A 25640-nucleotide genomic window follows, 5' to 3' on the forward strand; every position below is an offset into this window, starting at 1 on the left:
CCAATTGCGTTAAACAAAAGCTCAGGGAAAAAATTACATCTTTTTAGTCCTGCTGTCTAAAATCCTTATAAGCATATTAAATTTTATACAAAAACTACACATTTGCCTCAAAATGATGATTATTACATCTTCACTTCATTTAATGTTTCCCACTCGACGTGATTTGCATATAAAATCCTTTTGATGACTCATCTTTCAATTTCAGGGGAAGTAGACTTTTGGGGAATGTGTTTAGGTTGCCATACATACCGTTGAGGGGCAGAGGGTTGTCCGCCCCAGGGTGAGGGAACCCCAGACGACCTACAAAGAAAAAACAGAACAAAATGTGTTTCATATAATATATTTATTCTATTTTAACTCTGTGCAAGTCTTTCCAGAAGACAGTCTAATTATTCCTAGGATCCAAGGTTGGAACCAAAAGTAAATAAGCTTTACAACTGAACCAAAAGTAAAGAACTAACTACAAAGTTGCCTTTTATGATAATGGTACAGGCTCCAGAAATGAAAGGCTGTTTCTTTTAACGGCACCATAACAGGAAACGAAAGTGTAATAATGTAGCCATCCAAACTGTATGATTTTGCAGGTTTTAGTCTGGTTAGTAAGCAGACTAAAAGGTGATAAGTCTCACCTGCAGCAGTATATGACAAGATAAAAGGTAAGAGTCAAGACACATCACACTATCTGAATAAGACTCACCCTGTAGCTAAAATTGGCTAATGACGTTTCCCGGCTGTAGGGAATCATAAAAAATAATCCAATGTCCACAACTTCAGAGACCCTCTACACAACATATAACAGATCAAGTGTTGAGGAAGTGGAGGAGCAGTTTCAAATTGGGATCTTCTAATTTAGAAGTTTGAAGTTTTTTGAGTCAGTGAAAAATACAATGATACACACCATGTATTTTTTTTTTTTTTTTTTTTATCCAGACACTTCAAGGTTGTGTCTACATTCCTAAAGTGTTATCATGGACAATCAGCCACAGTCAAACATTTCCATCTCAGCAAGAAAAAGCCAAGAACTCGTGCTCACAGACAAAAAGATTCCATCTCTTCAGGACGTCTGACGGGTTAAATTCCAATGGAAAGTTTCTGTACCTTTTTTTAGCATATGAAAATGACAAATGGGAATAAATGTACAACTTGACTGATGTTTTTTTTTTTTTTTTTGTTTTTTTTTTTTTTTTTGGGTGGGCCAAACCACACAATGATGGATGAGCACATGGCAGACTGAATCATGGTTGTATAGAAAATGACCAGTAGCTCCTGTACTGTAAGAGTTACCACAGGAAGTGCAGTTTCTACTGGGCCTTCTTATGAGGACCATTTCAGGTCCTGAGACCTTGTCCTGACCACATGCAACACTTAAAAAAAGAAAAAACGAAAAGAAAAGTCAGATAATTAAGTAAATGCAAACACATGAGTGTTTTATGAACCATCACTGATATGAACTGGTAAAGGTTTACTGTTTGGAGTCGAAAATGTCATTAACTCTTCACCACTCTGTGGTGGGTTTGCTGTGAGATATTGATGCTACTTCTTGAAATCCTTTCCATGAACACTACAAACAGAACTCATCTCAGCTTTGGTTTTGGTATACAAGGACAGGGCACCAGTTAAAAGCAACCCAGATATGACACATTCTTGTCCACTCTTCCATGCCAGGACGAAAGCTACGTTGCTCTTTTGAAATCAGAGCTTGGACGGTCAGTTGGAGCCTCATTTCCAACCTCCAAGATTAAGCTTCCCCATGGAGACTGGGATGTGCAATCACTTAATTGCTGGAAGACATTCTCCTGTCCGTTTCTTCATAATTAGGAACACTCCCCAAGTCTGCCACTTCACAACTACAGTTCCTGTTCTTCATGCAACACTTTAGAGGTATTTCAACCAGAAAACCCAAAAATGTCCAGAGCCGTCACCACCAGACTGAATGTCCTCCACCTCGGGGATTTGGTGCCAGAGGTCTTTTTATACCTTAGAATTTAGTTTCATTATGTATTTTTCATATATGAAATTACAACAAACTGGCTTTTTGTTAGATACTGTGGCTACAAAATACGAACCATCTCTCTCATTCTCATTCAACTCCATTTTCCAATCTGTATCCTCATACCATACTTTTTACATTGAGCAATTTGCAAGGGCCACCTCCCAAACACACAAATACATGTTATGATGCCAAACAATCTTCAAAGTTATGCAAGGCCCGCTTGCACCAGAAAGGATAATGAGATGAAAGAGCTGAAATAGTGCAACCATTGTTGTGTGGGTACGGACCGCCTGGTGATTGGTGCATTCCGATGCCCCTGTCACAAGGAAATCTGTGGGCCCCTCCTCCACACTCTGCGAACTGAACTCACAGAACAGAGGAGACAGAACCGTAGGGACTGACCCGAACCAGATAAAGACTGCAGTGTGACTCTTTACTGCAGAATTTACCTATTTATCTCCCCATGTGAATTAGCCAGGTAATAAACACAAGGTGCACATAGTTCCACCATCTGAAACTCAAAGTCCAACAAAGCTCCAGGCTGTCATTAAGGACTTTAAATCTTTGAGGAGTAAACAGGTACACCATAACCCAGTGTGTCTGCAGGGTTGAAATGTGGCTGCTTTGTGAAGCTTATTTGCATGCTGCTGGCTGCACACAAACAGTCCACTTTAAAACACATGTATGAACAACCTCGCACAATGCAGTGGTGTGTTTATGTGCGGTGGACGAACAGAGGAACCCTTTCTGTCAGTCGGAACAATGCTGGAAGGGATTCAAAGCCACTTCTTCTGTAGACATTTTGTCTCGCCTCTTCCCTTGCTTTGTTGTGCTCACTTTTGTTGAACACTTTCAGTTCAAATGAGAAATTTCAAGATTTGCTGTATTTATTTTGTGTTCTTTCTACATGGATGCATTTGTGTGAGAAATTGGAAAAGTGAGCACTCAAAGAAAACCTCTTGTAATAATGTTTTTTCTTAACTATCCTCCATGGGAAAAAGCACAAATTTACTCAAGCTCTGCAAAGAAAAGAGCAAATTTACTCAAGCTCCACCTGTCATACTATTGTACAAGGCTGCACTATAATTATGAAAATTATGACTGTAAAATTTGATTGCTTCCAAGATCTACACGTCAAATGAAAGGATGATAAGTCCGGGAGACGATATGGTGTGCTTCATGGTTTCACCACTGTGCACTGTACATTTAACTGACAATCCAGAGTGTGACGGAGAAAATAATTAGGGCAACTAAGGTGGAAAATGTGCTGTGATTCATTTTACTATAAACATAATAAACGCTAGTGTCAAAGAAAACTGTGTCAAAAACCTGATACCATAACATCGATGGTACTAAGGATTTTTAACTTTAATTTCTAATATTAAAAATATTTTCTACTATAAGCTCTGACAACAAAACACAAAATCACGACTGGATGCACATGAGCTTTGCGTGTTTAGTTGTAAAATAATAAAAAGGTATTCATGAAAAGAGAGCCTGTATTTCAATGTTTTTATTATCTTGTTATTATAGCATTGGCTCCTTTTATAGACATTTTATTGTGTTCAGTAGGATAAAAGAGAAAATAATTTTCTTATCTGGGCCTACTTTTTTGTAAGGAAGGTAATCTGTTCAGATGAATTACAAAGAGAACGCAAAACCTGGCTACTTTGAGTCATTTATGACCAAACGTCCCCCAGTTTAAAACAAAAACCAGAGTTAGCTTAGCCACTATTTTTGTCCAACTCATTTCTTCCACTAAAACATAAAAAAGGAGCCGTCTCAACCCCAACCCGTTGCTGAGCCAGAGATAAGAACCGCTAATTTTGGGTTCTGGAGGCAGGCTTGTGGACTTCATTAAACAGTTCAAATGTTGAGAGCTTAAAATTATGCCATATATTAAAACAGAAAAAGCAACACCACCACTCAGCTTCAGCAATGTTAAACAGTTAATGAGTGAATCTGTTATATCCAACTTTTAAAAATCATTTATTTTTGTCATCATTTCTATTTTTTTACTCAATCTGTAACGATTAATTAAAACATGGCTGCTATTGGCATTGATGTCTTGTAATCTATTTAACAGCTAAGACATTGGGGTTGACAAGTTTAGTTAGCATGCAGCACTCTAAGGATTACACTAAAGTAAAGCTTGTGTCAAAGGTGTAACTAATTCTAACAGGTCCTCCCTTTCAATCAATAAGAATCATGAAGGTGATTTACTATTAGCCAAATATTGTTCAGCTGTGATTACTGCATAATTTTGCTAGAAATGCTTTGCATATAGATTAGCATTAAAAAAAATATGCTAATCTAACTTCCCTTAGAGGGAAGATTCTAGGGGTGCACTGATTTATCGGCCAGCCGATCTATCGATGCCGATTTCTTTAATTTTGGGAGATCTGTGATCGGCCGATTTTTACATGTGAAGCCAACCTTATCCACCAACCTTATCTAGCTTGGCAAACATCTAAGAATCAACCACTGTCCTCTTTTGCTCACTGGTGAGAAAGATCTGACTGACAGACTGGTCCTCCAAGTTATGTCTGCACGTTTACAATTAACAAGAGTTACCCCACTGTTGCTAATTCAACAACTTTCTTGCTGTACTGAGAAACATTTCAGACAAAAAAGAATTGGTATCAGCTAAAATTGGAATTGGCAGGTTAAGTTTTTTTAAAAAGATCAGTGATTTACGAACAGTCAGAAAACTGCAATCAGTGCACCCTAGAAGATTCCCACTTAATGTTCAGGACTGGTGATTTAAAAATGGTGATTTATTAGAAGATCTCTTTGTAAACATTAGGAATGCAAAATGTATTGAATCATAGACATCATCATAATATAAATATTTGCAATATCACAGCTGCATCAGAAACTATAAACACATTTTGGTCAAAAGACACAAAATCACTTGGAACAATATGGTATTTATGTTTGACAAAATGAATTAATAAAACTGTTGACACTTAAAATAGGGCTGCAATGAGAACGTAAGAACAAGACGGATTTCAGTTTAGACCACACCGTCGGTTCTACACGTTCTCTCCAAAAGACAAAAACATTGTTTTTACCATGGAATAAAATGCTCATTTGCAAAGAAGCAATTAATTAATCAAGTTTGGGATTTTTACAATCAGTTGACCTTGATCAACTAACACTGATCATGTGATGGCAAACAAAACGTCAACATATTTTTCCTATTGATTGAACGCAGGCTGCTAATTTTAAGATATTACATTAATTTAATATAAAATTAAAAATGACTGATTTAATTTTAATGTTCAGTTTTGTAGATTAACAGAAACTTTCTAGTTATTTGTTGGGAAAGTGTTGTGAAGCTTAGAAATTATGAAAATCAAAGAATAAAGTTCAGTTTGCTTTGGAAGTAAGAACTTGTGTCTGGGAATTGCATCACATTCTCGCTGCAAGTAGGAAAAACAATGAGACTTCTCTCCATTTTACATACTCAAACTTAATTAACATGTTCACACATAGAGTTGTACTTTACTAAGTGTACTGCTGGTTAATAGGGTACAAGCCTCCAGCATTGCTAACGGGTTGTACCTGTAACTTTAACCCTACGAGCATTGAGTCATGCTGGTTATTGAGCTTGAGGACGCTCAGGAACCACCTTCCAGCGTCTGCAGGTGTTGTCTTGCTGTAGTTTTTAAAAGAAAATTGTAAAATCCAACTTATAAGTATGCATAAAATGCAACATTAACAGTGGCTTGTCCAAACATCGCAGCATGCAAAGGGGTTTATGTCAAATTCTAAACATTTAATTATAAGTAAGAGCATGTGTATTTTTTGTTCGATTGCTCCATGTGCATCAGACTTGTTGAAAAGCATCGTACTGCTGCTCGTCTACATGTTTCTTGATTTTCAGTTGTTATGTTTACCTTTCAGGGTGTCTTGCTCAGCTCTCATGATGTCGATCAGGGAGTTCTCCAGAGTGTTCATATTGAAGCTGTCAAATGACCTGGTTCGTTCCTACAGGGGACAGAAAAAAAGGACAAATTTCACTTCTTTCCTTCCCTCAGAAGGCATGTAGTTTAGATTCCTTTTTTGTTATTGTGGCAACCAGTGTTTAAAGTGGAGCAGCAGTCATTAGACTTATCTTTTAATGCAGCACTGACCTAATTAACACATAGAGACCAAAGCAAGAGGAGGAGACAGAGTTCCTAATTTGCACATGAAAATATGATCCGAGAACCGTTGCTTCAAATACTAGCTGAACACCTCTGCGCAAGATCATAAAATATCACAGAATAATACAAAAGATATGACAGATCACATGCATTGAATCCATGTATTCTTTTGTATCTTTCTTTGAAGTGTTCAAAAACAAACAGCAGAATAAATTAATGTAAAACTGTTTGCTAAAGTGTTATATCATTCTGAGATCGACCTAAATATTTGAAAAACAGAGTGTTGTTTAACTCCTTAGTCAATAATCTATTTTATCTTCATTTTCATTCTGCTTATTGAAACACTTGCTACATTTTAATCAAAATACTCCTGCTCAGAGTCTAAAAAGCTTTGAAAAAAGAGATGGCATTAAAAACAAGCCAGAGAACAGCACGTCCACAGCTCCACCTTCAGCTGGGCCATCCTTGGCATACCGGCGACGCCACATATCTGTGTATGCACACATCAACATGTGTAAACACTCTCACACCCTTACAATGTGTATACACAAAATATGCTCTCACGCTGAAAAACACGACCCCGTCCACAAACAAATACTGCGAGTGGCACACTGATAAGCTTTCTGTCTCGACTCCGCCTCGGCCAAGTATGCAGCCGACGACAAGCGGCGACGCTAACAAACTCGTCTTGTTTCCTGCTTTTCAAAAACAAACAAAGACCAATATTTGACATTCATAACGTTATTGTTTTTATCTAAAGTGTCTAACATCCCAACTCCACCACATATCTGAACATTTCATCCCTTCCTTCCTTCTATTTTTACTATTTTTCCAGTCATTCTCTACAGTGAGTGTCACCTCAAAAATAGAAATTCCTTAAATACTGTCATAGTTCTCATCTGTGCATCAGAGATCCCAGACTTCAAAAAGCAGCAACTCCTCTGGCTACAAGCTGTTGCTCAGTAGACTTTACCTTCAGTCTCAAAGAAGCTTAAAGATGTTTATTCTCCCAAAACTGTCAAGTTAAAACCTACTTTCTGCACTCATCTGTTTCAGTACTTCAAAGTACAGTTCTGAAAGTACAGTTCTTTTAGAAATTTCAGAGCCGAGATAAGCATCTAAGGAGACTTAAGTCGTGACAAAACCTAAAAGTTAAGATCCAAACTTAGCCACAAAATGAAATACTCGGTTTTCCCAGACAAAGGTCGGGTGGTGTGCACCTTTCTGCGGAGAATGGTACACAGTACTCTCTGTGTACCATTATATTAGAAATACATCCAAATATGACTATATGATTTGCTAAGTATGACATTTTCATCATACTAACTTTTAATAACGGTGGATGATCTTCAGACTGCAACGTAAAACATGTTTTAAGACACTCAGAACTTAATGAAATCTGACAGGCTACTTGAAAGTCCAGACTCAAAGTATAGATTAGCACTCAGCATTAGGATAAGTGTTTTCTTTTGATCTGAACCAGAGCAATCAAAGTCCAGAAAGAAAAAGTTGAATGAGGTGTAGCGATATATATATATATATATATATATATATATATATATATATATATATATATGGTTTTTTTTTGTTTGTTTTTTTAATTACTCTATAGAATGTCACAAAAACTGTCAAAATTGAAACACATCTTGTTAAAACAGTAACTAAATCAGGAAAGATTTTGCTCAAAAATGTATCTGTAGGTTCCCCAACAAGCTAGCGGAGACTGTGTGATCTGCTGCTGCATCCTGTCTGATGTCACCTGCTCTATGATGTGGTCACTGAAATCACTTTAAACCAGTCGAAAAAGTTCACACAATTTAAAGCAAAATGCTCAGTTTTCCTATATGTTTTTTTTTTTTTTTTTTCTATAGACGACAATGTGGGAAATTATCAGACTCACATCAAAACAAGAAAGAAACTGATCAACATAAAATGGAAGCTAGCAGGAGCAAGAGCCAAGTTTATTGGGCATAAAGTATTACCTGTCTGTATCCAGTCAGGTGTATCTTTATAAACACATGGTAAAGCCTTCACTTTTAAGTGACATATTTTTAGAACATTAAGGCCACTTCTTTAGTTTAAATAGCCTGAGGTGGAGCAACTAATGAAAGAGCAATATTCAGGACAAGATTAAATGTGGTGTCATTTTATGGCTCCTTAAGCTAATATGTTTTCAGGCAAATACAGAAGACTGGTTTTACAAAAAAAAAAAAAAAGTGTCAGACTGAAAATTCGTTTCAGAAACTTTGTTATGTTAAATGACTTACATCAGTAATGGGGACAAGTGAAACAATTTAAAATCCTGGCCAGGACATTTTGGGCCGATATCGATATTGGCTGATAGATGATATTTAACCATCTGTCAGTAGAGTGCATATTCCACTCTACTTTGGAAAGTGCAGGAGTGACAAACTTCATGACTTCTCTACTTCGGTTAAACGCCACAATCCTGCACTCCATCATTGTCATATCACCTGACACTTATTGGACCGTTACCGATGTGTCAGAACAAGCCAATACAATATTTGTATTGTATCAGCAATATCTGTATTGTACAAAGCCGATATTTGTATCAGCTTTTTACCAGCTGATACAAATATTGATGTGGATACACACTAACTCACCCACTGAGAATACAAGCAAATATAGTATGATACTTCCTTCTTAGGGTTTTATTGTATTGTCCTGTACAGTTTCAGTTTTGTCATGCCTATATGCCTTGTGATTGGAAAAACAAGGAAAGAAAAACAAGTGGAAAGTATGAAACAAATCTTGACATTAACAACACTGTACAGAGACTGCCACGGTGACTGGTAAAGCTCAGAACTTGCACAAGAGGAATAATCCCAACATACCAGTCAACATAAGTAATATAGATGCACAGCTCCACTTTTCACTTGCAATACTGTAGTTGAGTCTATGCAACTGTCTTGGGATTTTCTAGCATTTATTAAACACCAGGTTAAAATCCTGGAGAACTGCAGCTTAAGTGAGTAAAGAAAGCCTGAGGGTGAAGGCACTGTGGAAAGCAAAGCTCATAGCGTACTCTGTTACCATGAACTCCACAGGGGTTAAATGCTACAGGGTTCAGAAAAACAGACCTACTTCTGTGAACCACATGACCCACGCTCTGCCAAGCAGGCACCTCACTTTTTCATCCCCTCCCTGGAGTTTGGAGCCGCTTCTAAACTCAGAAGCTACTTTATGTGTCTGACGGGTTAAAGAGCGTAGTTACAGTGCCTTGCAGAAGTATTAACACCATCCGAAGTTTTGTAGTTTTACGGTCAAAATCCTTCAGTGTGCTTTTTTAGGATTTGGTGTGATACACAAACAAAGAAACTCATGACTGTAACAAGGAAGGGAAATGATAGATGGTTTTCAAAATTTTTATTAGTAAAAATTTGAAAAGTGTGTCGTGAATATGCATTCTGCTCACATTTACTCCTAAAATAATTTCAGAGGACTCAATTGATAGTCTTGGTAGTCACTTTTCTAATGAATAGAAAACTTCCATAAAAGAAACTATCTCTGGAAATAATCCCTGGAAATACAATTCCTACTGTGAACCAAGGTGGAAGAATAATGCTGTCAGTATTTGCTATTTTCTAGCAGGGACAAAAAACCTGATAAGAGTTGAAAGTATGATGTGTGGAGCTAATTCAGTTTGTCTCATTGATCAGAGCTGGGATCTGGTAATGACGTCACCCACAAGTTGAGTAAATTTTACAAGTCGCTAACTGCCATTAGCAATACTAACCAATAATGCATTTCTCATTGTTTTATGCATTTAAACATAAACAAATAAATACAAATAAACATTTTACAACACTATGCTGGCCACTGGCCTAACACGCTACAAACTGCATCTAAATTGTTTATTCTGGCAGCTTTCACTACATTCAACATATGTGGCAGTCATATTGCACACTAAAGTTGGGGCTGCTCGGTAAGCTCCGAGTCCAAAGTCCTGGTCAGAATTTCCTCATCCAGGGGACAGTCTTTGTTATACTTCACATCACACTGAATATGCCATCCCCACAGAGGAACATGGAAGTGGCAGCATTATGATGTCAGAATGCTTTGCTTTAGGATGAACAGGAAACCTGATCAAAATCGATATAAAGACAGATGCAGTTAAATACAGGGGAACCCTACAAGAAGTTCAAAGCCAACAAAAGCCTTCAGAGGTGGGACAAAGTTTATCCTCCTGCAGAACAAATATCCTAAATGTACAGCCAGAGCTATAATATAACAGTTAAGATTAAAGTATATTTATATTTTAAAATGGCCCAGTCAAAGTCCAGACCTACAAGAAATCTAATAAAGAATCTGTGGCAAGAATTAAAAGCTAATGTAAAAATGCTCTCTTTTTTTAATCTGACTGAGCCAACATAAAGGAATGTGTAAAATTCAAAATCTGGAGGGAAAGAAAGCCTGCAAAGGCGTACACTGGAAATTCTTGCAGCTGTAATTACAGCACATGGTCGTTCTAAGAGATTTATTCATAGGGCTAAATACAAAAGTACATTACACTTTTACCATCCATTTTAAGATTATGCACAACCTTGTATTGTTCCCATGAAATTCTAACTCACTAACATGTGTCCCTGTAATGTGACAAAATTAGAAAAAGCTTGGAGGATATGAAAGCAACACACTACAAATGTCTGAAAAACAAACACCCCAACTCGCCGAGCTGTAACCAAAATTTTAGATTTGTACAAGAGCAGATTTCCCACACTAACTGAAAGAACCTGCAAAAACAGAGCTGACATGGTAGAACACACCCAGCGCACAACTCGCTCCCTCAAAACAAACATCAGCACGGGAATACAAGCCAAACTGGGTCTTCTGTTCTCTCATATCCTCCACAGTATCATATGCAAGGCTTGGGCCATTGCTTCAGGTCAAACAAAACAAACATTAAATACAGATCTGCAAAAGAACAGCACCTTACAACTGGAATCAAACCAAATTCCCAAACCACAATAAACAGATACAAGGAAGCTGAAGCAATTCTCGAGCATAGCCACCGTCGTTTGAAATAATGCTGCTGTTATATTTGTCCTTGGTGTTTTGAATTCATTCTGTAGCTTTGGTACAATCAGCATGGACTGTGCTCTGCAGCTGGTAAAATTCAGCCCAGAGAAGTAAGGTGAGGGTGATTTATCATCAGATCTGTGAGTCTTGTAACTCAACAACTGGGCAGCTGACCAGTAAAGTGTTTATACATGACAGTTTGAAGGGCACGCACAGATACATTTGAGGACATCTGAAATGAGAAAGACTCAATTTACAAGGCAGTCCATGTCGTGAGTCCATGAGAAATTGCCCACAGTTAGAAAATGTCGTAGGTTTAGCTCATAGTTTGTCATTTGTTGCTACATTGTTCGCTTCGAGCAGAAAAAAAAAAAAAAAAAAGATGTGTTGCAGGATCAATAAACTATCTCACTCTATACCGTCTGTGGCCGGGTATGGGATTTAAACAGAGGCTAAAAGCCATGACACGCCTTTTAATAAGATGAGTCAGCAAAAAACACGGTGCAATAGGGTTCATTTCTACACACTGCAAGACAACAGGCGCATGCTACAATTTATGAATCTTTCACCATGACCTAAAACATACATCCTACGCTGAGCTAACTGTACCTCTGAGATGTACTGAATAAATCTGAAAAAATAAATACAATGATGGTGAGGTAGTCCACACTAAAAGGGGATTATCTTTTATGATGACTGGTTGGTGGGAAGTGTCTTATCAGGCCAAATAACAATGAAACTTTGGATACATATACAGGTGCTTATTAACACATTGATGAATATTAATTGTAATCATCCTTATTGTGATGTAGGAACATTTTTCTTTTTAGGTGAAAGCACTATACTGCCATGAGTTGTGGTTGGTGGTGGTGAGGATGAGCGCAGGGACCCAGCTTGAGACGAAGATGATTAATTTAATGAAGAGAATAGCTCAAAAACAGTCCAGATCTCAGGCAGCACGGCAGAGCGGAAACACAGAGGCTCAGCACCGGTAGCAACTGAATTAAACAAAGACTGGCGCGACGAGCTAATGGCGACACAGGACTAAACAGTTCAACTGTGCCGGCAGACGAACTATCATAGACAAGGACCCGACAAGAGACAAAGGCAACAGGTGGGTTTATATACACAGGGAGGGTAATCAGGTAACTAGACACACCTGGGAAGCAATCAACGGGGAAGACACAGAGACAACAGAGACTCAGGACAAAAACTGAACACAGAAAATCCCTTAAAAATAAATACACAGAAACGCGGATCATGACATATACTACTTTCACCTATACACTCATACATTTAGAGACACGGAGGGAAGAAAGGATATCCTACTTCTTTTAGGTAATTTCTTTGACTGAAATAAAAAGGCACTGACGGTACAATACAGAAATTCTTAAGTTAAATTTAATACCTTTTATAGCCCTGTGGACTCCCTGTAGAAAATTTACAAACCTGGGCAATGCTCCCAAAACATTTAAAATCACCAGCACTGCAAAAAAGTTTATGCATTGATAAGCTGTTTGGCAAAACTTTGACCTACTGCTTTGCTGGAAATAGATTTACATTGTATTATTTTTAATAGAAATGTGTATTTGATAGTTAAATCTTATCAACTGTGAAAGTTCTCAAGTGGAGTGGCTTCAGATTTTAGCAGTGGTAGGATTTCTCTTTTTTTGGCAAAAGACTACAAGCCATTTCTACAGCTAGCATTAGATATCTGTGTTGGTTTTGGTTGTATTTAACCAGAATGCCCTGCTCTTTAATCCGTTTCCAAACTTTGGAGCGGTCTCCAGTCCACTTGGCGTTCATTCCAACCAAACCCAGATCAAGGTTTTTAGGCGGATCACACTTCGCTTTTTTGGTCTGCATCAGAGTTTGATTGTGTATTCACACCTCTCCGAAAAAAGAAATGGACTTCCTGAGCAAACAACTAAACAGACCAAACAGGGCTGATGTGAATGCAGCCAAAGATTAAATTTACTAGTTAAAACACTTCAGAAGTCTACTGGATGTATTGGATCTAATTAATGTAAATAATTAAGAGAGCTAAATACAAATATATGCCACACTTGTAAGCATTTGTGGCATGCATCACAACATCTGTGCTCCATCATATCAAATCCCAATAACATACAAAGTCTGTTGACATGACGTCATGAATTGTGAACAAGTATAAAGAGTACAGGTCTTTTGCAATGACCCCATGTGTACTGTAAAGTATGACATATTCGTGAAGAGACCAGCATACCGTTTTACCATAGCACCTTCAGAATTTAGGCACTCTGCACCACAGAGTCCAGACTTGCTAATTTTACATGTTATTCATCATCAGCAGCTGACAAGTCAGGCACCTGTTAAAATCTAGCAAAATGTTCTCCGAATTAAAATGCGTTAAAGCTGCTTCCGTTTAATTAAAAAGAGAATAAGAGGTTGGAATTTAAACCCCGATAAGAATTTTTGCAACATCAAGTATAAATATTTCATCAGATTTACACTGTGTGGCGTAGCACAGATAGATATAATGCAAGAGGAAGCATTTTTTATGCTTGTTACCTGACAGGTAATGAAGAATGAAAATTCTGGATCTAAATGAGATTCAAGGATTTTATAGTCAAGAGGTAGTTTGAATCACTACCTCTTGTAGTGATTAAGTGATTAAGTTGGAAATTTTAACCTCCGGTCACTTATAAAAAGGCAACAACAAGAGAAAGGAAACCAAAAATGAAAAAGGAAGGCAAGCAAAGCATTGTAAAAAGAACAGAAAGGAGGGCAGGAAAGGGAAGCAGATTGCGCTTTTGATGCCATTTCTCCTTGTCGAATATTTCAAAGACCCATAATGACACAAAATACTCCCAACTGTCAAAACCAACCAATTGCTCAGTGTTGGCTGAACAGCTCAATAGTGTGTGCATGAGTGAATTTAGGGCAGTTTTAACAGGAGTGGCTAAGTTACAGCAGTATTTGTTCAGCTCTAGGATTAGTTCAACCTTAACTGACTCCTGGTAGGAGCGACGCTTTGCTTAGCCTTCTTCCTTTATCAAAACACGTGGAGAAAACCATAGGCTTGGGACTAATTAGGAGTCCAGCACAGACACGCATGTGCAGACAGATGCTCTTTCTTCCTGTTTCTTCCAAGTGTCTGCCAGGGGTGTGAAGAGGCTACAATGAGGCTTTAAAGAGCAGAGTTGGGCAGCTTAGACCACTCAGTTGGAAACACAAGGTACAGATGACATTTGCAAGCTCTATTGTGATGCTCAAAATATTCTGTAGTTTGGCAAGCACATATCACACAATAACTTTTTTTTTCACAAACATCCATTAGTTTCCATTTTAGTTTGTTACTATCATATAATAACCATATTTGCAAAGGTTTTGCATGTGAAGCTGTCTGTGGTTTCTGTTCTGTTTAGAGTCAATTCCCTCTGGAAAAACAACCATAGAGAAGTGAAAAGATGGAAAGTACACTTTGTAGTAATACTTGGGGTGTAACTATAGACACAGTTGCATATACCCAAACTGGATCCAAAATTGGGTGCAGTATAACAGCAAAAAGAAACCAATGTAAATGAATAGTAGGTTCTTTTTTTATTCTTTCAAACAGAAAGTAACCCTAGAAGCATATGCAGATGAAATGAGCTCAGTTACTGATATGTTAGGAGGCTGAAAGCAGTAGGTTGTGTACATCAATGCAGGATGTGTTAAAAAAAAAAAGGAAAAACAAATTCTTAACGCATGCATCCCTCCTTGTCGAATATTTCAAAGACCCATAATGACACAAAATACTCCCAACTCTCAAAACCAACCAATTGCTCAGTGTTGGCTGAAAAGCTCAATAGTGTGTGCATGAGTGAATTTAGGGCAGTTTTAACAGGAGTGGCTAAGTTACAGCAGTATTTGTTCAACTCTAAGTTTAGCGCTGAACAAATACTCTAATCATTTAGAGTATGATTAGAGTGTCATACTCTAATATGATACTCTACTCAAAACTCACACAAAACCCCGGCAACAAATATTCTAAAGTATGCATCCCTCCTACACGTTACCTTACAGACCTAGTATCTCATTGGACATTTCTGTTACAAATTTCAATTCAGTTTAGTATGAAGTATTCAAGCAAATTTTTATTAATTTCTATCTAGCTAAATAATGTCCAACAAGATACATGTTAAGTTTATTTAAGTTCAAACCGGAAAAAATTTTTAAAAATTAGTGATTTTTTTTTCTTTATTAATTTGGCCAAAACGTCTTTCTGGCAGGATTGTCTTGAATTTAACCACTTGCATATTTCCAACAACTGACTGGCTTCAGTGCCACTGCTGAATACAAACATCCCCGTGGCATGATTCTGTCACCACCATGTTTCACAGTAGGAATCGTGTTCTACTTTCCACGCTCCTATCAAGGCCACGTATGGCCGACAGATGATCATTGCTTAAGCAAGCATATGAATTCATATGTGCCATTTAAAAAATATTTTTAAAAAACTAAAAAGGGTGATGTTTCAATTAATTTGGCCTGGATTTCATGCTAAATAAAATACAGTATAGCTAAACGCTGTAAAATGTTGGCTTGGTGCTATTTGTTAAGAACTTTGATTCCATTGGGACTATATATTCCATTCCATTACTAAAATATCAGGTACATCAAATCTCCTGATGACAACTACAAACTAGTCAGCAAATATTGCAACTGATGGAAAGGACATGAATTAAATATGCTATATCAGCTTGCTATAGGCATGTTGTTATATGACCTTTGCGCTTACAGTATCTTTGGATGTGTACTGTTCATTTAAAACAAGCAGGAAGGTCTTCAAGGTCCTGTTTCTCATCATCACCACTCATCCTTACATTTCTTTGGAATGGAGTACTTTACATAGTATCTTACCCATTCTGCTTTGGCAATATTTTTAGAAAAATGCACGCTCAGTCCTTATTGGTTATTTGACTGACTCATCTTCCATCTGAATGGTTGTCCCCATTGTGCTATGATGGTCAGATGGATCTCATCACACGTCTGCACAATATTAATGTTTTTTTTTTGATTCTGCATTTGATCCAGCAAAAAAATAAACTTTGAACCGTAGTCAACTATATTTCCCCACTTTTCTACTCACTGTGTAAAATCAATTAAATTTATACAAAGATTGATGTTTCCTGGGAAATTTTTAAATACCACAGGGGCAAGCAATGTCATTTTCAAAAATATATATTTTATTCACATAAAGCGTATGCACTGAACCGAGGAGAGAGTTTAATAATGTCCTTTTATATGTTGGAAGGTTTCTGAGCTGCACAAACAGTGAGAGGGGAACAGTTACCAACAGTAATGCAGGTGGCTTACTGAGACAATATCCTGGCCTGGCTCACTTTCCTTCAAGCCCTGCAGGTCTTGACCTGGTCACAAGCCAAATTTCAGTCCAAATCAGCCCAGTGTGTGCACCTGACGTAACAGCGGGTCGAACAGGTGAGGATTCAGGGGAGAAGCAACATGAAAGAGAAGCTAAACCAAACTATATGGAAGTAAAAACGTTTGGTTAAAAAGCACATACTGGTTGAACAGGGCATTAGCAGCAGCTCGGCTGGATACAGGCCCATTCTGAGTATTACACCGTGCTAATATTTGAAAGCTTCAAATATTCTAAAGTATGCATCCCTCCTACACGTTACCTTACAGACCTAGTATCTCATTGGACATTTCTGTTACAATTTTCAATTCAGTTTAGTATGAAGTATTCAAGCAAATTTTTATTAATTTCTATCTAGCTAAATAATGTCCAACAAGATACATGTTAAGTTTATTTAAGTTCAAACCGGTAAAAAATGTTAAAAATGAGTGATTTTTTTTTCTTTATTAATTTGGCCAAAACGTCTTTCTGGCAGGATTGTCTTGAATTTAACCACTTGCAGGGAAACGTTCCGCACACTACAGTGCTTCAAACAACTTTAAAATAGTGTTTTTTCATTTACTATTGTACAAAAATCCAAGGCATGAGGCAAACAAAGAGATTTGATCCTTGCAGTTACCCATTATAAAGCTCCGTTTTCTAAAGAAAACGCATTCCAAATGAACAATCCAAAACAGCTCTGTAAAAACCTATCGATCTGAAAACATGCAATCAAGCAGCAGAGTGAGACTGTAGTTTCAGTAAGCTTAGAAAGGCCAAACAATGACGAGAGTAAAGCAAAAGCCGTTGATCCCTCATCTGCCGCGTCGGTGCTAAAATGGGAAGTATGTGAAGCAGTTGGAGAGCTTACAGTGGGAAAGTGTGACATCGGTTCCTCATGGGGACCGTTTAGTTCACAAACTGTTGTCCTGTTTAATTTACTAAAACCTGGGAGCTTGTGTTGCATTTTGTAATCTGGACTAAAAACATGTACAGAAAGGATGTTTTTTAAAAATAAAACAAGAAAACTTCAGATCTTATTGAAAATTAAACTAAATTGAAGGGAATAAAATAAATTGTCCAAAGCTGATTCTGATGGAACTTATGAGATACGTTGTCATCTATTTTTTAAGATATTGCTTTAAATATTAGCTATAACAGGGTTTATTTGAGTTTTAGTAAACTAAACTTGGATTTAAATGTAAAACCAACATAAATTATGAAAAATAACTTAACATATCTAACATAAACAAGTTAAATACAATTGAAAACATAAATTAGTATTTTTAAGCTCTGGCATGTGATTTGCGTGTTTTTATACAAAGGTTACCCAACTTCAACACCTCTCAAAAGCATGCCGTATGCGCCGTAAGAGTAATATTGGGTTTCTAGGAACCATTAAAATGCCTGTTTTTCAGGTAGAATTCTTTAAAAAATTTAATCTTCAATGATGAACGAGTCAGTTGTGGATAATAGAAGAATGCTTGGATTCTAATCAAGCAAAAAACATTCAACTTAAAGTCAGTAATCCGGTTTTAGGAGCAAGTTTCTCAGGTTTCTAGTAAAGAGTGACAGTTTGGGGATATTTGTCTCTCCACAAAACGTAATGCTTCCCTGTATCATATGGTAGTTATGCATCGATCAAATGTTTTCCAACCGGTACAGTTCAGCAGTTTTCCTTGTGGTCTGATTGCCAATTTCAGTTTTGATCCTTAACACAAAGAAGAGAAATAATACACATTTTTTTTAATACAGCATTTTAACTCATGCTAACCTTTGGCTGATTTTTTTTTATTTTTTTATTAAACTTAAAAAAAGAAACACACACACTGTAAGGTTAGTGTATGTGTTTATATAGAACAATAAATATTGGGAGACCTGAGTTTTAATGAAATATTCAAGATTCCCAGAATTTAAATCAATCAAGGATTCCAGTCTATGGCAGACTGACTGGAGCTTCTCTGTCAACACGGATTGTAGCTCTGCCTGAATTCATCAGCAAATGTTACCCATGTGTTTATCAGAAATAAAATTCATAAAAATGAAGGAAGAAAGGGAGAAGCAAAAACCGAACAGTCATTTAATCAATTTAAGACATAAGTATAAATGTAACATATGACTTAGTAGTTATGACTTACTACATAAGAGTTTGTCATTTAGCAATAGTTTCTATAGTAACAGCTTTAACACTGCAACAGAATAAATTTGCCCCGACAAATAAAACACTCTGAAACTGAGTTATGTAACAACATTCTAACATCTAATATTCTTCCACAAAGGTAATCACTATCAAGATTAAAGCTTAGTGGGATTAAGTTTTTCTTTCTAAAGGATTCAAAATAAATGAACCCCGGCAGTACTAATGTTTAGCTGGAACAACATTCTCCATAATTTCTACTGGCAAACAATAGAAACTCCAGAGGAAGCATTCACAGCTACATCTAGCTGTTGCCAATCTGCATAATGAGATCAGAGGTTTTGATGTGCAGAAAAAACAAAGGAAATATAAATAATAAAATCTGAATGCCTGGTAAGTTACACTGGCAAAATAAGTTTGAAATATTTATAACAAGTCTAGTAGCAGCCATCTTAGTATTTCCTTTAGATCTGTTTAAGGCTGGTAAACAAATAAGCCAAAGATAACTCCCAGTGGGCCACAAAAGAAAGTTCTGATGGCAAGAATAACAGCAAATATTAATTTTTTGGGAAAATCAATAATGATTTGTGTTTTGGAACCTCCGAGGAGTAAAATGTGACCTATGTGTCGTTGCCTGGGAAACTGCCGGAGTTATCCGAGCAGCACTGCCATCAGATTCCCTTTTAATTACTGCTTCCCTAAAGTACAAGTTATCAGATGAAGGTCAGTTAAGCATGAGCGTGCCAGTGCCTGGGAAAAAATGAAAAGGGCTGAGTATACAACAAAACACATTAAAAGAAATAGAGATTGGGTAGTCATCTGAAAGTACAGCTGAAGATGGGAAGGAAGAGATGGACAAGATCAACTTCAGGGAATTTACCACCCAAAAAGACAGCTAAGATCCCTGCTCCGTTCATACCGGGGAGGATTGCGGCTAGCAATGAAGACAAATTCTAAAACTAAGTATGGAACCACAAGAGATCCGAGAACACCAGTGTGTTGGACACTTTGTTCCAAGTCTATTACCAAACAAATCCTGAATACAAATACGAACAACAGACCACCTGGTGCACCATCTGACCAAAACAGACAGCGACAACAAGCCACCTTCTTAGATTAAGCCATTTTTTTTTTTAAGTCTTGCAACTTGTTGATCATTTTAATTGTAAAATTGTCTAGTTGTTTTTGTCAAATAGGTTGCATTTACATAACTCTCTCCTTCACACAGAAAAGCCATTCACAGCCCCATGCCCAATCTGCCCTTACAGAGTCAAGATGCCAGGAGGACAATGCTACTTTCAGCCACACATAACAAGCTGCAGCTACAGTCACACAGTCCCTTACTGGGATTTTGTGTTAGACCAACACAAAACAGTGTATAATTGTGAATTGAAAGGAAAGCTATAAAAAATGTTCACATGTTTTGCAGCATGCCTGTGTATTCAGCACCCCTGAGTAAATACTTTGTAAAACCACCAAACTGGTCAGGACTATTTAAATCTGTTGGATAGCATTTATCTTAAATTAGATTCTCAATTAGATATGGATGTGGATGGAGGCAGATTAACATGTGGAGTAAACCATTCTGTTATAGCTTTGGCTGTATGTTGCAGGTTGTCATCAAGCTAGAAGATAAAGCTTTTTTTTTTTTTTTCACAACAGATTTTCTACCAGGATTGTCCTGTCTTTTGCTCCACCCATCTTCCAATCAAGTCTGACCAGCTTCCCCTGAAAGCTGGCCCTGCTGAAGAAAAGCATCCACCCAAAGGATGCTGATGTCAGAAGGGTTAGGTGTGTTTGGAGGGATGTGCAGTGTGTGTTTAGTCACAAAAGATTTCTGCATGCAGGCCATGAAGTTCACTTTCTTCTCACCTGGCCAGACCAGCCATCTTTCAGAAGTCTGCTGTGTAGACATCTGAAAGTCTACCAGAAACAAGTCTAATCAACATGGGTTTTTTTCTATTATCTATCAGATTTTTGGAATTAAACTACCAGGAATGTATTTTAACTCCAAAAATCCCATCTGAGCAGAAATCCACTGCTTTCAGCTGGTCAGTGGATTTCTGTAACTTGCCAATGTAGGTTGATAGCAATATCTTCTTGGTTGCAGTTGGCTTCAGGAAATGGGTGAAACATTGCTCCATCCCTTGTTTAAAGATTGGAAATACTGTTTTATCACCTAATCCTTCTGAAAATCTTTCTAGAAATGATTGCATTCCTTAGTCTTTATCCTGATGTTTGTTCACTAACGTTCTCTAACCGAGGACTTCATGGCGTAAGTGTATTTTCTTATCAGGTGATTTCTTGTTTTAAAGGATACTCCCACGTTGTGTTGAGTGTCGTTTGCCTTCGTCTTCCAGTATGTTACTTTGTGCATACAACACATACTTCTGCCCAAGATAAACTGTAATTTTTGGTTGTAACTTGACAAAATGTGAAAATAAATAAATGAATAAATAAAAAAAATTAAAAATCAAGAAGTATAAATACTTTAGCCAGAGTTATCCGAGCTAAAGTGTTATATGTACTTTGAAAATTATGTCAGCAATAAAAGGATTCAAGAAACTGAATCATGACTTTGAGTAAAATTATATTTTGGATGAAAAAGAGCAGGATGCTAATTCTGTATTTTGATATTGATTTAGACAAGAAGACTTGTGATGAGGTTGAAAGGAAGTTATTTCAGCTATACAAACATAATTGTACTTTATATATAGTGGTATTAATTAGTTCAAACAGATGGTCATGATGTTCTCTTTTTCTCTGATATTTATGTCCCTGACTGCAGTGAACTGCACACACTTAAAGTGTGACAACATTTTAATCATTATGTAATGCAATACAGTAACTTCTTCCTTCTGCTTGCATAAAACAAAACAAGACCAATACTTTCCTTTTTTTTTTTTTTTTTTACTAAAAATGTGTCTAAAATGCTTTAACAACCACAAGAAAGATTTTAGCTATCAACGTCAAACTTGGTTTCCAAAAATGTACTGTTAAACCTGAAGCCCACCAACAAAGATTATTTACTGTTTACAGTAGCTGTCTGACTGTTAGATTGTTGATTTAGGTTTACAATGTAACTACACAAACAGTCAAGGCAAGTTAAGACATGTCAGAACAAAGTCCTTCCATTTTAACCTGTGGAACCATGTGACTGACTGATTGCAAATGGAGAAAAATTAACAAAATAGTTAGGAAGGTCTGAGTTGTTAAAAACTAAGTTGACTTAATTTGGAACCAGTATGCTGACAGAATACAGATACAGCCTTGCAAAACAGTTGATCCATAACCCTCAAAATATTTCACCAATGATGACCCGAGCAACATTTGACCAGCAGGTATTCTATGAGCAAGTAAATGAAGGAACAGACTACTGACGTCCCAGAAAAGGTTTTGAAAATGACAGTAAGCTCAAATAAATATTTGCTCCTACCCAGACATGTTAAATAAATTCTGAGTGCACAACATATTATGTTCATGTAGTAGTTTCAGAATTTCACATAAACAATATGAAAGTGCATCGTTCCTTGAAACAACAGTTCAGGTCAGTGTTTGTGGTGAAAGGGATATTTCTAATCATATTTTGGGCCACTTTGTAACCACTACAGCATTGTTTTAACTCTTATTGTTGCTGACCATATCCATCTTCTGATGGACACTTTCAGCAGGATAATCCAGCAGCACATCACAAAGATCACCTTATCTTGTTGAACTGTTTTTGGTTTAAGCCATACAATGAATTTACAGTACACTCATGGCCTTCAGAGTCACAAGACCTCAATACAACAGAGTCTGAAAGACTCAGTGGTATGAGTTTTTCATGAAGGATGTGTAGAGGATAAATCTGCAGCAACTGTTAATAGTGGTATTGATGAATAATATTATTTCTCGTGGATTTCTATCTCCATGCTTATCCTAACTTCCTCCAAATGATGTGGGCCATTTTATTGTCTGAGGATAAGTATTATGTTTGCAACTACAACAGATTGAAACCCTTTACGTCAAAGAAGCAACTAACCAGGCAGGCTCATGAAGATAATTTAGTTTCATTCAGATTATCTTGGTAATTTCCGACCGTTTTCACTGAAGCCGTTCTCCGTCTCTTCATTCCTAGCTGCCTTTTCCATTTCCCATTCCCCATCTTTTGACTAAATCAAATGCACCCCTCACCCATCCTCCTCCCAGCATTGCCTCCCCTTCCTCCTTCCACCAACGTGGCACACGCCACTGCAGTGATATATCCATGTGACTCACCACAAGGGACATTCAACTGTGAAAGTGCAGAGTCCAGTGACAGCTTTTACACAGTAACAAGCAAATTGTGCAAATCCATGCCACCCCCCATTTCTAAAAATAGCAGCAGTGCCATAGTGGTAGCTTAGAAGAATATTGTTTGGTGAAATTATCACAAGAAAACTGACCTGAAAAGGGAAAATGTTATCACGACCTACTCCATCATCCATCCATGACTTTGGGTTGAAGCCGGCGGGACTGTTTCTGGGGTACTTCTGGGATGCCACGTGGTTGTTAGGGAAGGTCTTCTTCAGTGGAGAGATGGAATTGATGGGAGTCATCCCTCCATTAAGCCCACGACGATAATCTCGGCCCTGAGATCCTCCCCAGCCACCGCCTCCACTTCCGTAGCCTCCTCCAGGACTCCAAGAGGTGGAGGAGCCAGGGGATGGAGAGGGGCTCTGGTAGCTGGCCGGACCCCAGGGGGATGGGGGCTTGTTCAAGCTGTTGGACAAATGCGGCAACTGGTTGAAAGCCGGATTCCTGTGCGAGAAGGGTGGTGGTGGGTGGGGGGAGGCTGGGGAGCGTCGGTGCTGCTGGTGTTGGTTGTGGGGGTGTTGGAAATGGGGGTGAGGCGGCGGGGCAGGGTGGTGCTGGGACAAGGCCGGAGCCGGTCCAATCTGGGGTGAGAAGTTTCCCCCAAACCCCGGGCTGACGTGGTGTGAGAAGTTCTGGAACAGCAGAGGCCCGTTGTTAGCAGAGGCTGGGTTAAAAAAGCTGACGTCCTCGTTGATGATTGTTGATGGTGCAGGTGGGATGGCAGCTGACCAGTTGTTAAAGCCAGTAAGGGATGACGAGGTTGTGCTCGACTGTACCGGGCCTGTTCCACCTAGACCAGATGTCTCTTGATAATCAAATCCAGTCAGGACAGGTGACTCAAGACGAAGCTGCTTCTCTTTTCCGTTGCTGCCCTCTGACGTGCCATTCTCTGTCTTGACTTCCTCTGATCGGGATTTTTCCAGTTCTGCAATTATCCCGCCACCGCTCCCAGTCTCCTGGTGACCCCCAGGAGATAACTGCTGCTGTTTTTCTTGAGTTTCTTGCATTTCCTGTTGCTGCTGTGCTTTGGGCTTCTCTGCGCCCCCGAGGATTTCGTCTTGCACACTGTTGTGGGTGGCAGAGGTAGGGAAGAGCCAGGGAGAACCTCCCGTAGTGCCATTCCCTGTGGCTGTAGTGCTGTTTATGAAAGCAGCGGGGCTCTGAGACACATTCTGGTGGTGGTGCTGGGGCTGCAAATGCGGGTGGATTCGGACCGGGAAAGCAGACTTGTTGCCAGTGTTGTTTTGAACTAGGACTCCGAACCCGTAATCCCCCATTTGTTCTCTCCCCCCAGAACAAATGCTATTCTGCGATCTCTTTGGTCAGACTGTGAAAAAAGCAAACAGAAAGGCATGCAGGTTAGCACTCAGTCCTTCATTGCCCAATATATCAAGGGATCTAGAATTCACAACTGGTGATTCCACATCATCACATAAAAGGTTTTCTTTTTTTGCTTTTGGGTTCATAATTCAGAAGTGGCAGCCTAACTAAAGTAATATAATATTGGATATTGCTTCTCCTTCAGATAAGATGGTGAGAAGAATATCTTGCCTAAAAAATTTTGCACTATCGATTAAAATCTGAGGTTAGCTTCCCCTGCTTCAAAATGGGTCTATATATAAACACCTACATCTTTCAGCTTCCTGGCTCATTACTCAAACAGAAATTCTGAATTGACTTTATTGTGTCCAAAAATATGATGACATATGATCTCTTTTCCGACACAAAAGAAGTGTCCCAAGTCACTTGGAGCTGTAAAAATGAAAAAATAAATAAATAAATAAATAAATAAATAAATAAATAAATAAAATCTTTTCAGTTTCATAAAAACATGCTTTAGAAATGTTGGTACCCTTTTCAAAAGCTAATAGTGAAGGTAAGAATCTACTTCCTCCAGAGAAAATACACACAAAAGGACTAATTTTAGAAATATTGGTTGTATTTATTGTTAATTTAAAGGCAGCTATGAAGACATAATTTTCTAAACTGCTAAAGTCAGTTGTCAACTATGTCATCATTTTGTTTGTGTAATAAAAGATTATTAAAAATTGGTTTTCCTGAGAATGCCTTTTCATGCACCCAAAGTGAAGTCAACTTTGTTCCAGCATAAATAATTAGTGATCAGAAATGCCAGAAAGGCTATGAAATGATTTGAATGCTATTCTCATATCATCTCATATATTGCCAAAGTTCCAAACAATGGCAAGATGATACAGTGCTCATATAAATCTAAGCTGTAGAAACTAATTGTTTGTTTTTTTTTTTGTTTTTTTTATTTATTTATTATTATTTTTTTTGTAATAAACAGGGCATATGTTGCAAAGGATAAAGGATAGTTAAATAGTGGAAATTGACAGCATGTACAAATTATAAAGGGGATATTTTATTTCCTCTTGCAAGACTACTTCAATAACATCAGATGGTATGGTTGTTAAAAACAGAATTTCAAAATTTTGTATTAAGCAAGACATTTTAAAATGACATCACGGCTAATAAACTAGGAACACTACTCCAAGATGCAAGATCCTGAATTAGTATATTGATATTTAGACTTTTAAAGAAAAATCAGCAGGTCAAAGGTTTTACAAAAATTGGGAGTCT

The 25640-nt window shown here is 37.7% G+C and overlaps 1 protein-coding gene across 3 annotated transcripts in view; it reads right to left on the reverse strand.

Annotated features, from left to right (window-relative positions):
• The window catches only part of LOC106962297 (cytoplasmic polyadenylation element-binding protein 4), a 44701-nt gene that overhangs the window by 17796 nt on the left and 1265 nt on the right, over nucleotides 1-25640 (reverse strand). For 2 of the 3 annotated variants that reach the window (XM_015056614.1, XM_015056615.1), the window contains exons 2-4: nucleotides 23129-24366; nucleotides 5896-5986; nucleotides 250-300 (exon numbers count right to left, since the gene is read on the reverse strand). In XM_015056614.1, coding sequence (XP_014912100.1) covers nucleotides 250-300; nucleotides 5896-5986; nucleotides 23129-24316 — 1330 coding nt within the window. In that variant the 5' untranslated portion in view covers nucleotides 24317-24366. The remainder of the gene's footprint in view (nucleotides 1-249; nucleotides 301-5895; nucleotides 5987-23128; nucleotides 24367-25640) is intronic. The other variant, XM_015056616.1, reaches the window with a different exon arrangement.

Source organism: Poecilia latipinna, unplaced genomic scaffold, assembly GCF_001443285.1.
Source record: "Poecilia latipinna isolate Pla-1442-1.1 unplaced genomic scaffold, P_latipinna-1.0 Scaffold1396, whole genome shotgun sequence".
In the NCBI taxonomy this organism is placed as follows: Eukaryota; Metazoa; Chordata; class Actinopteri; order Cyprinodontiformes; family Poeciliidae; genus Poecilia; species Poecilia latipinna.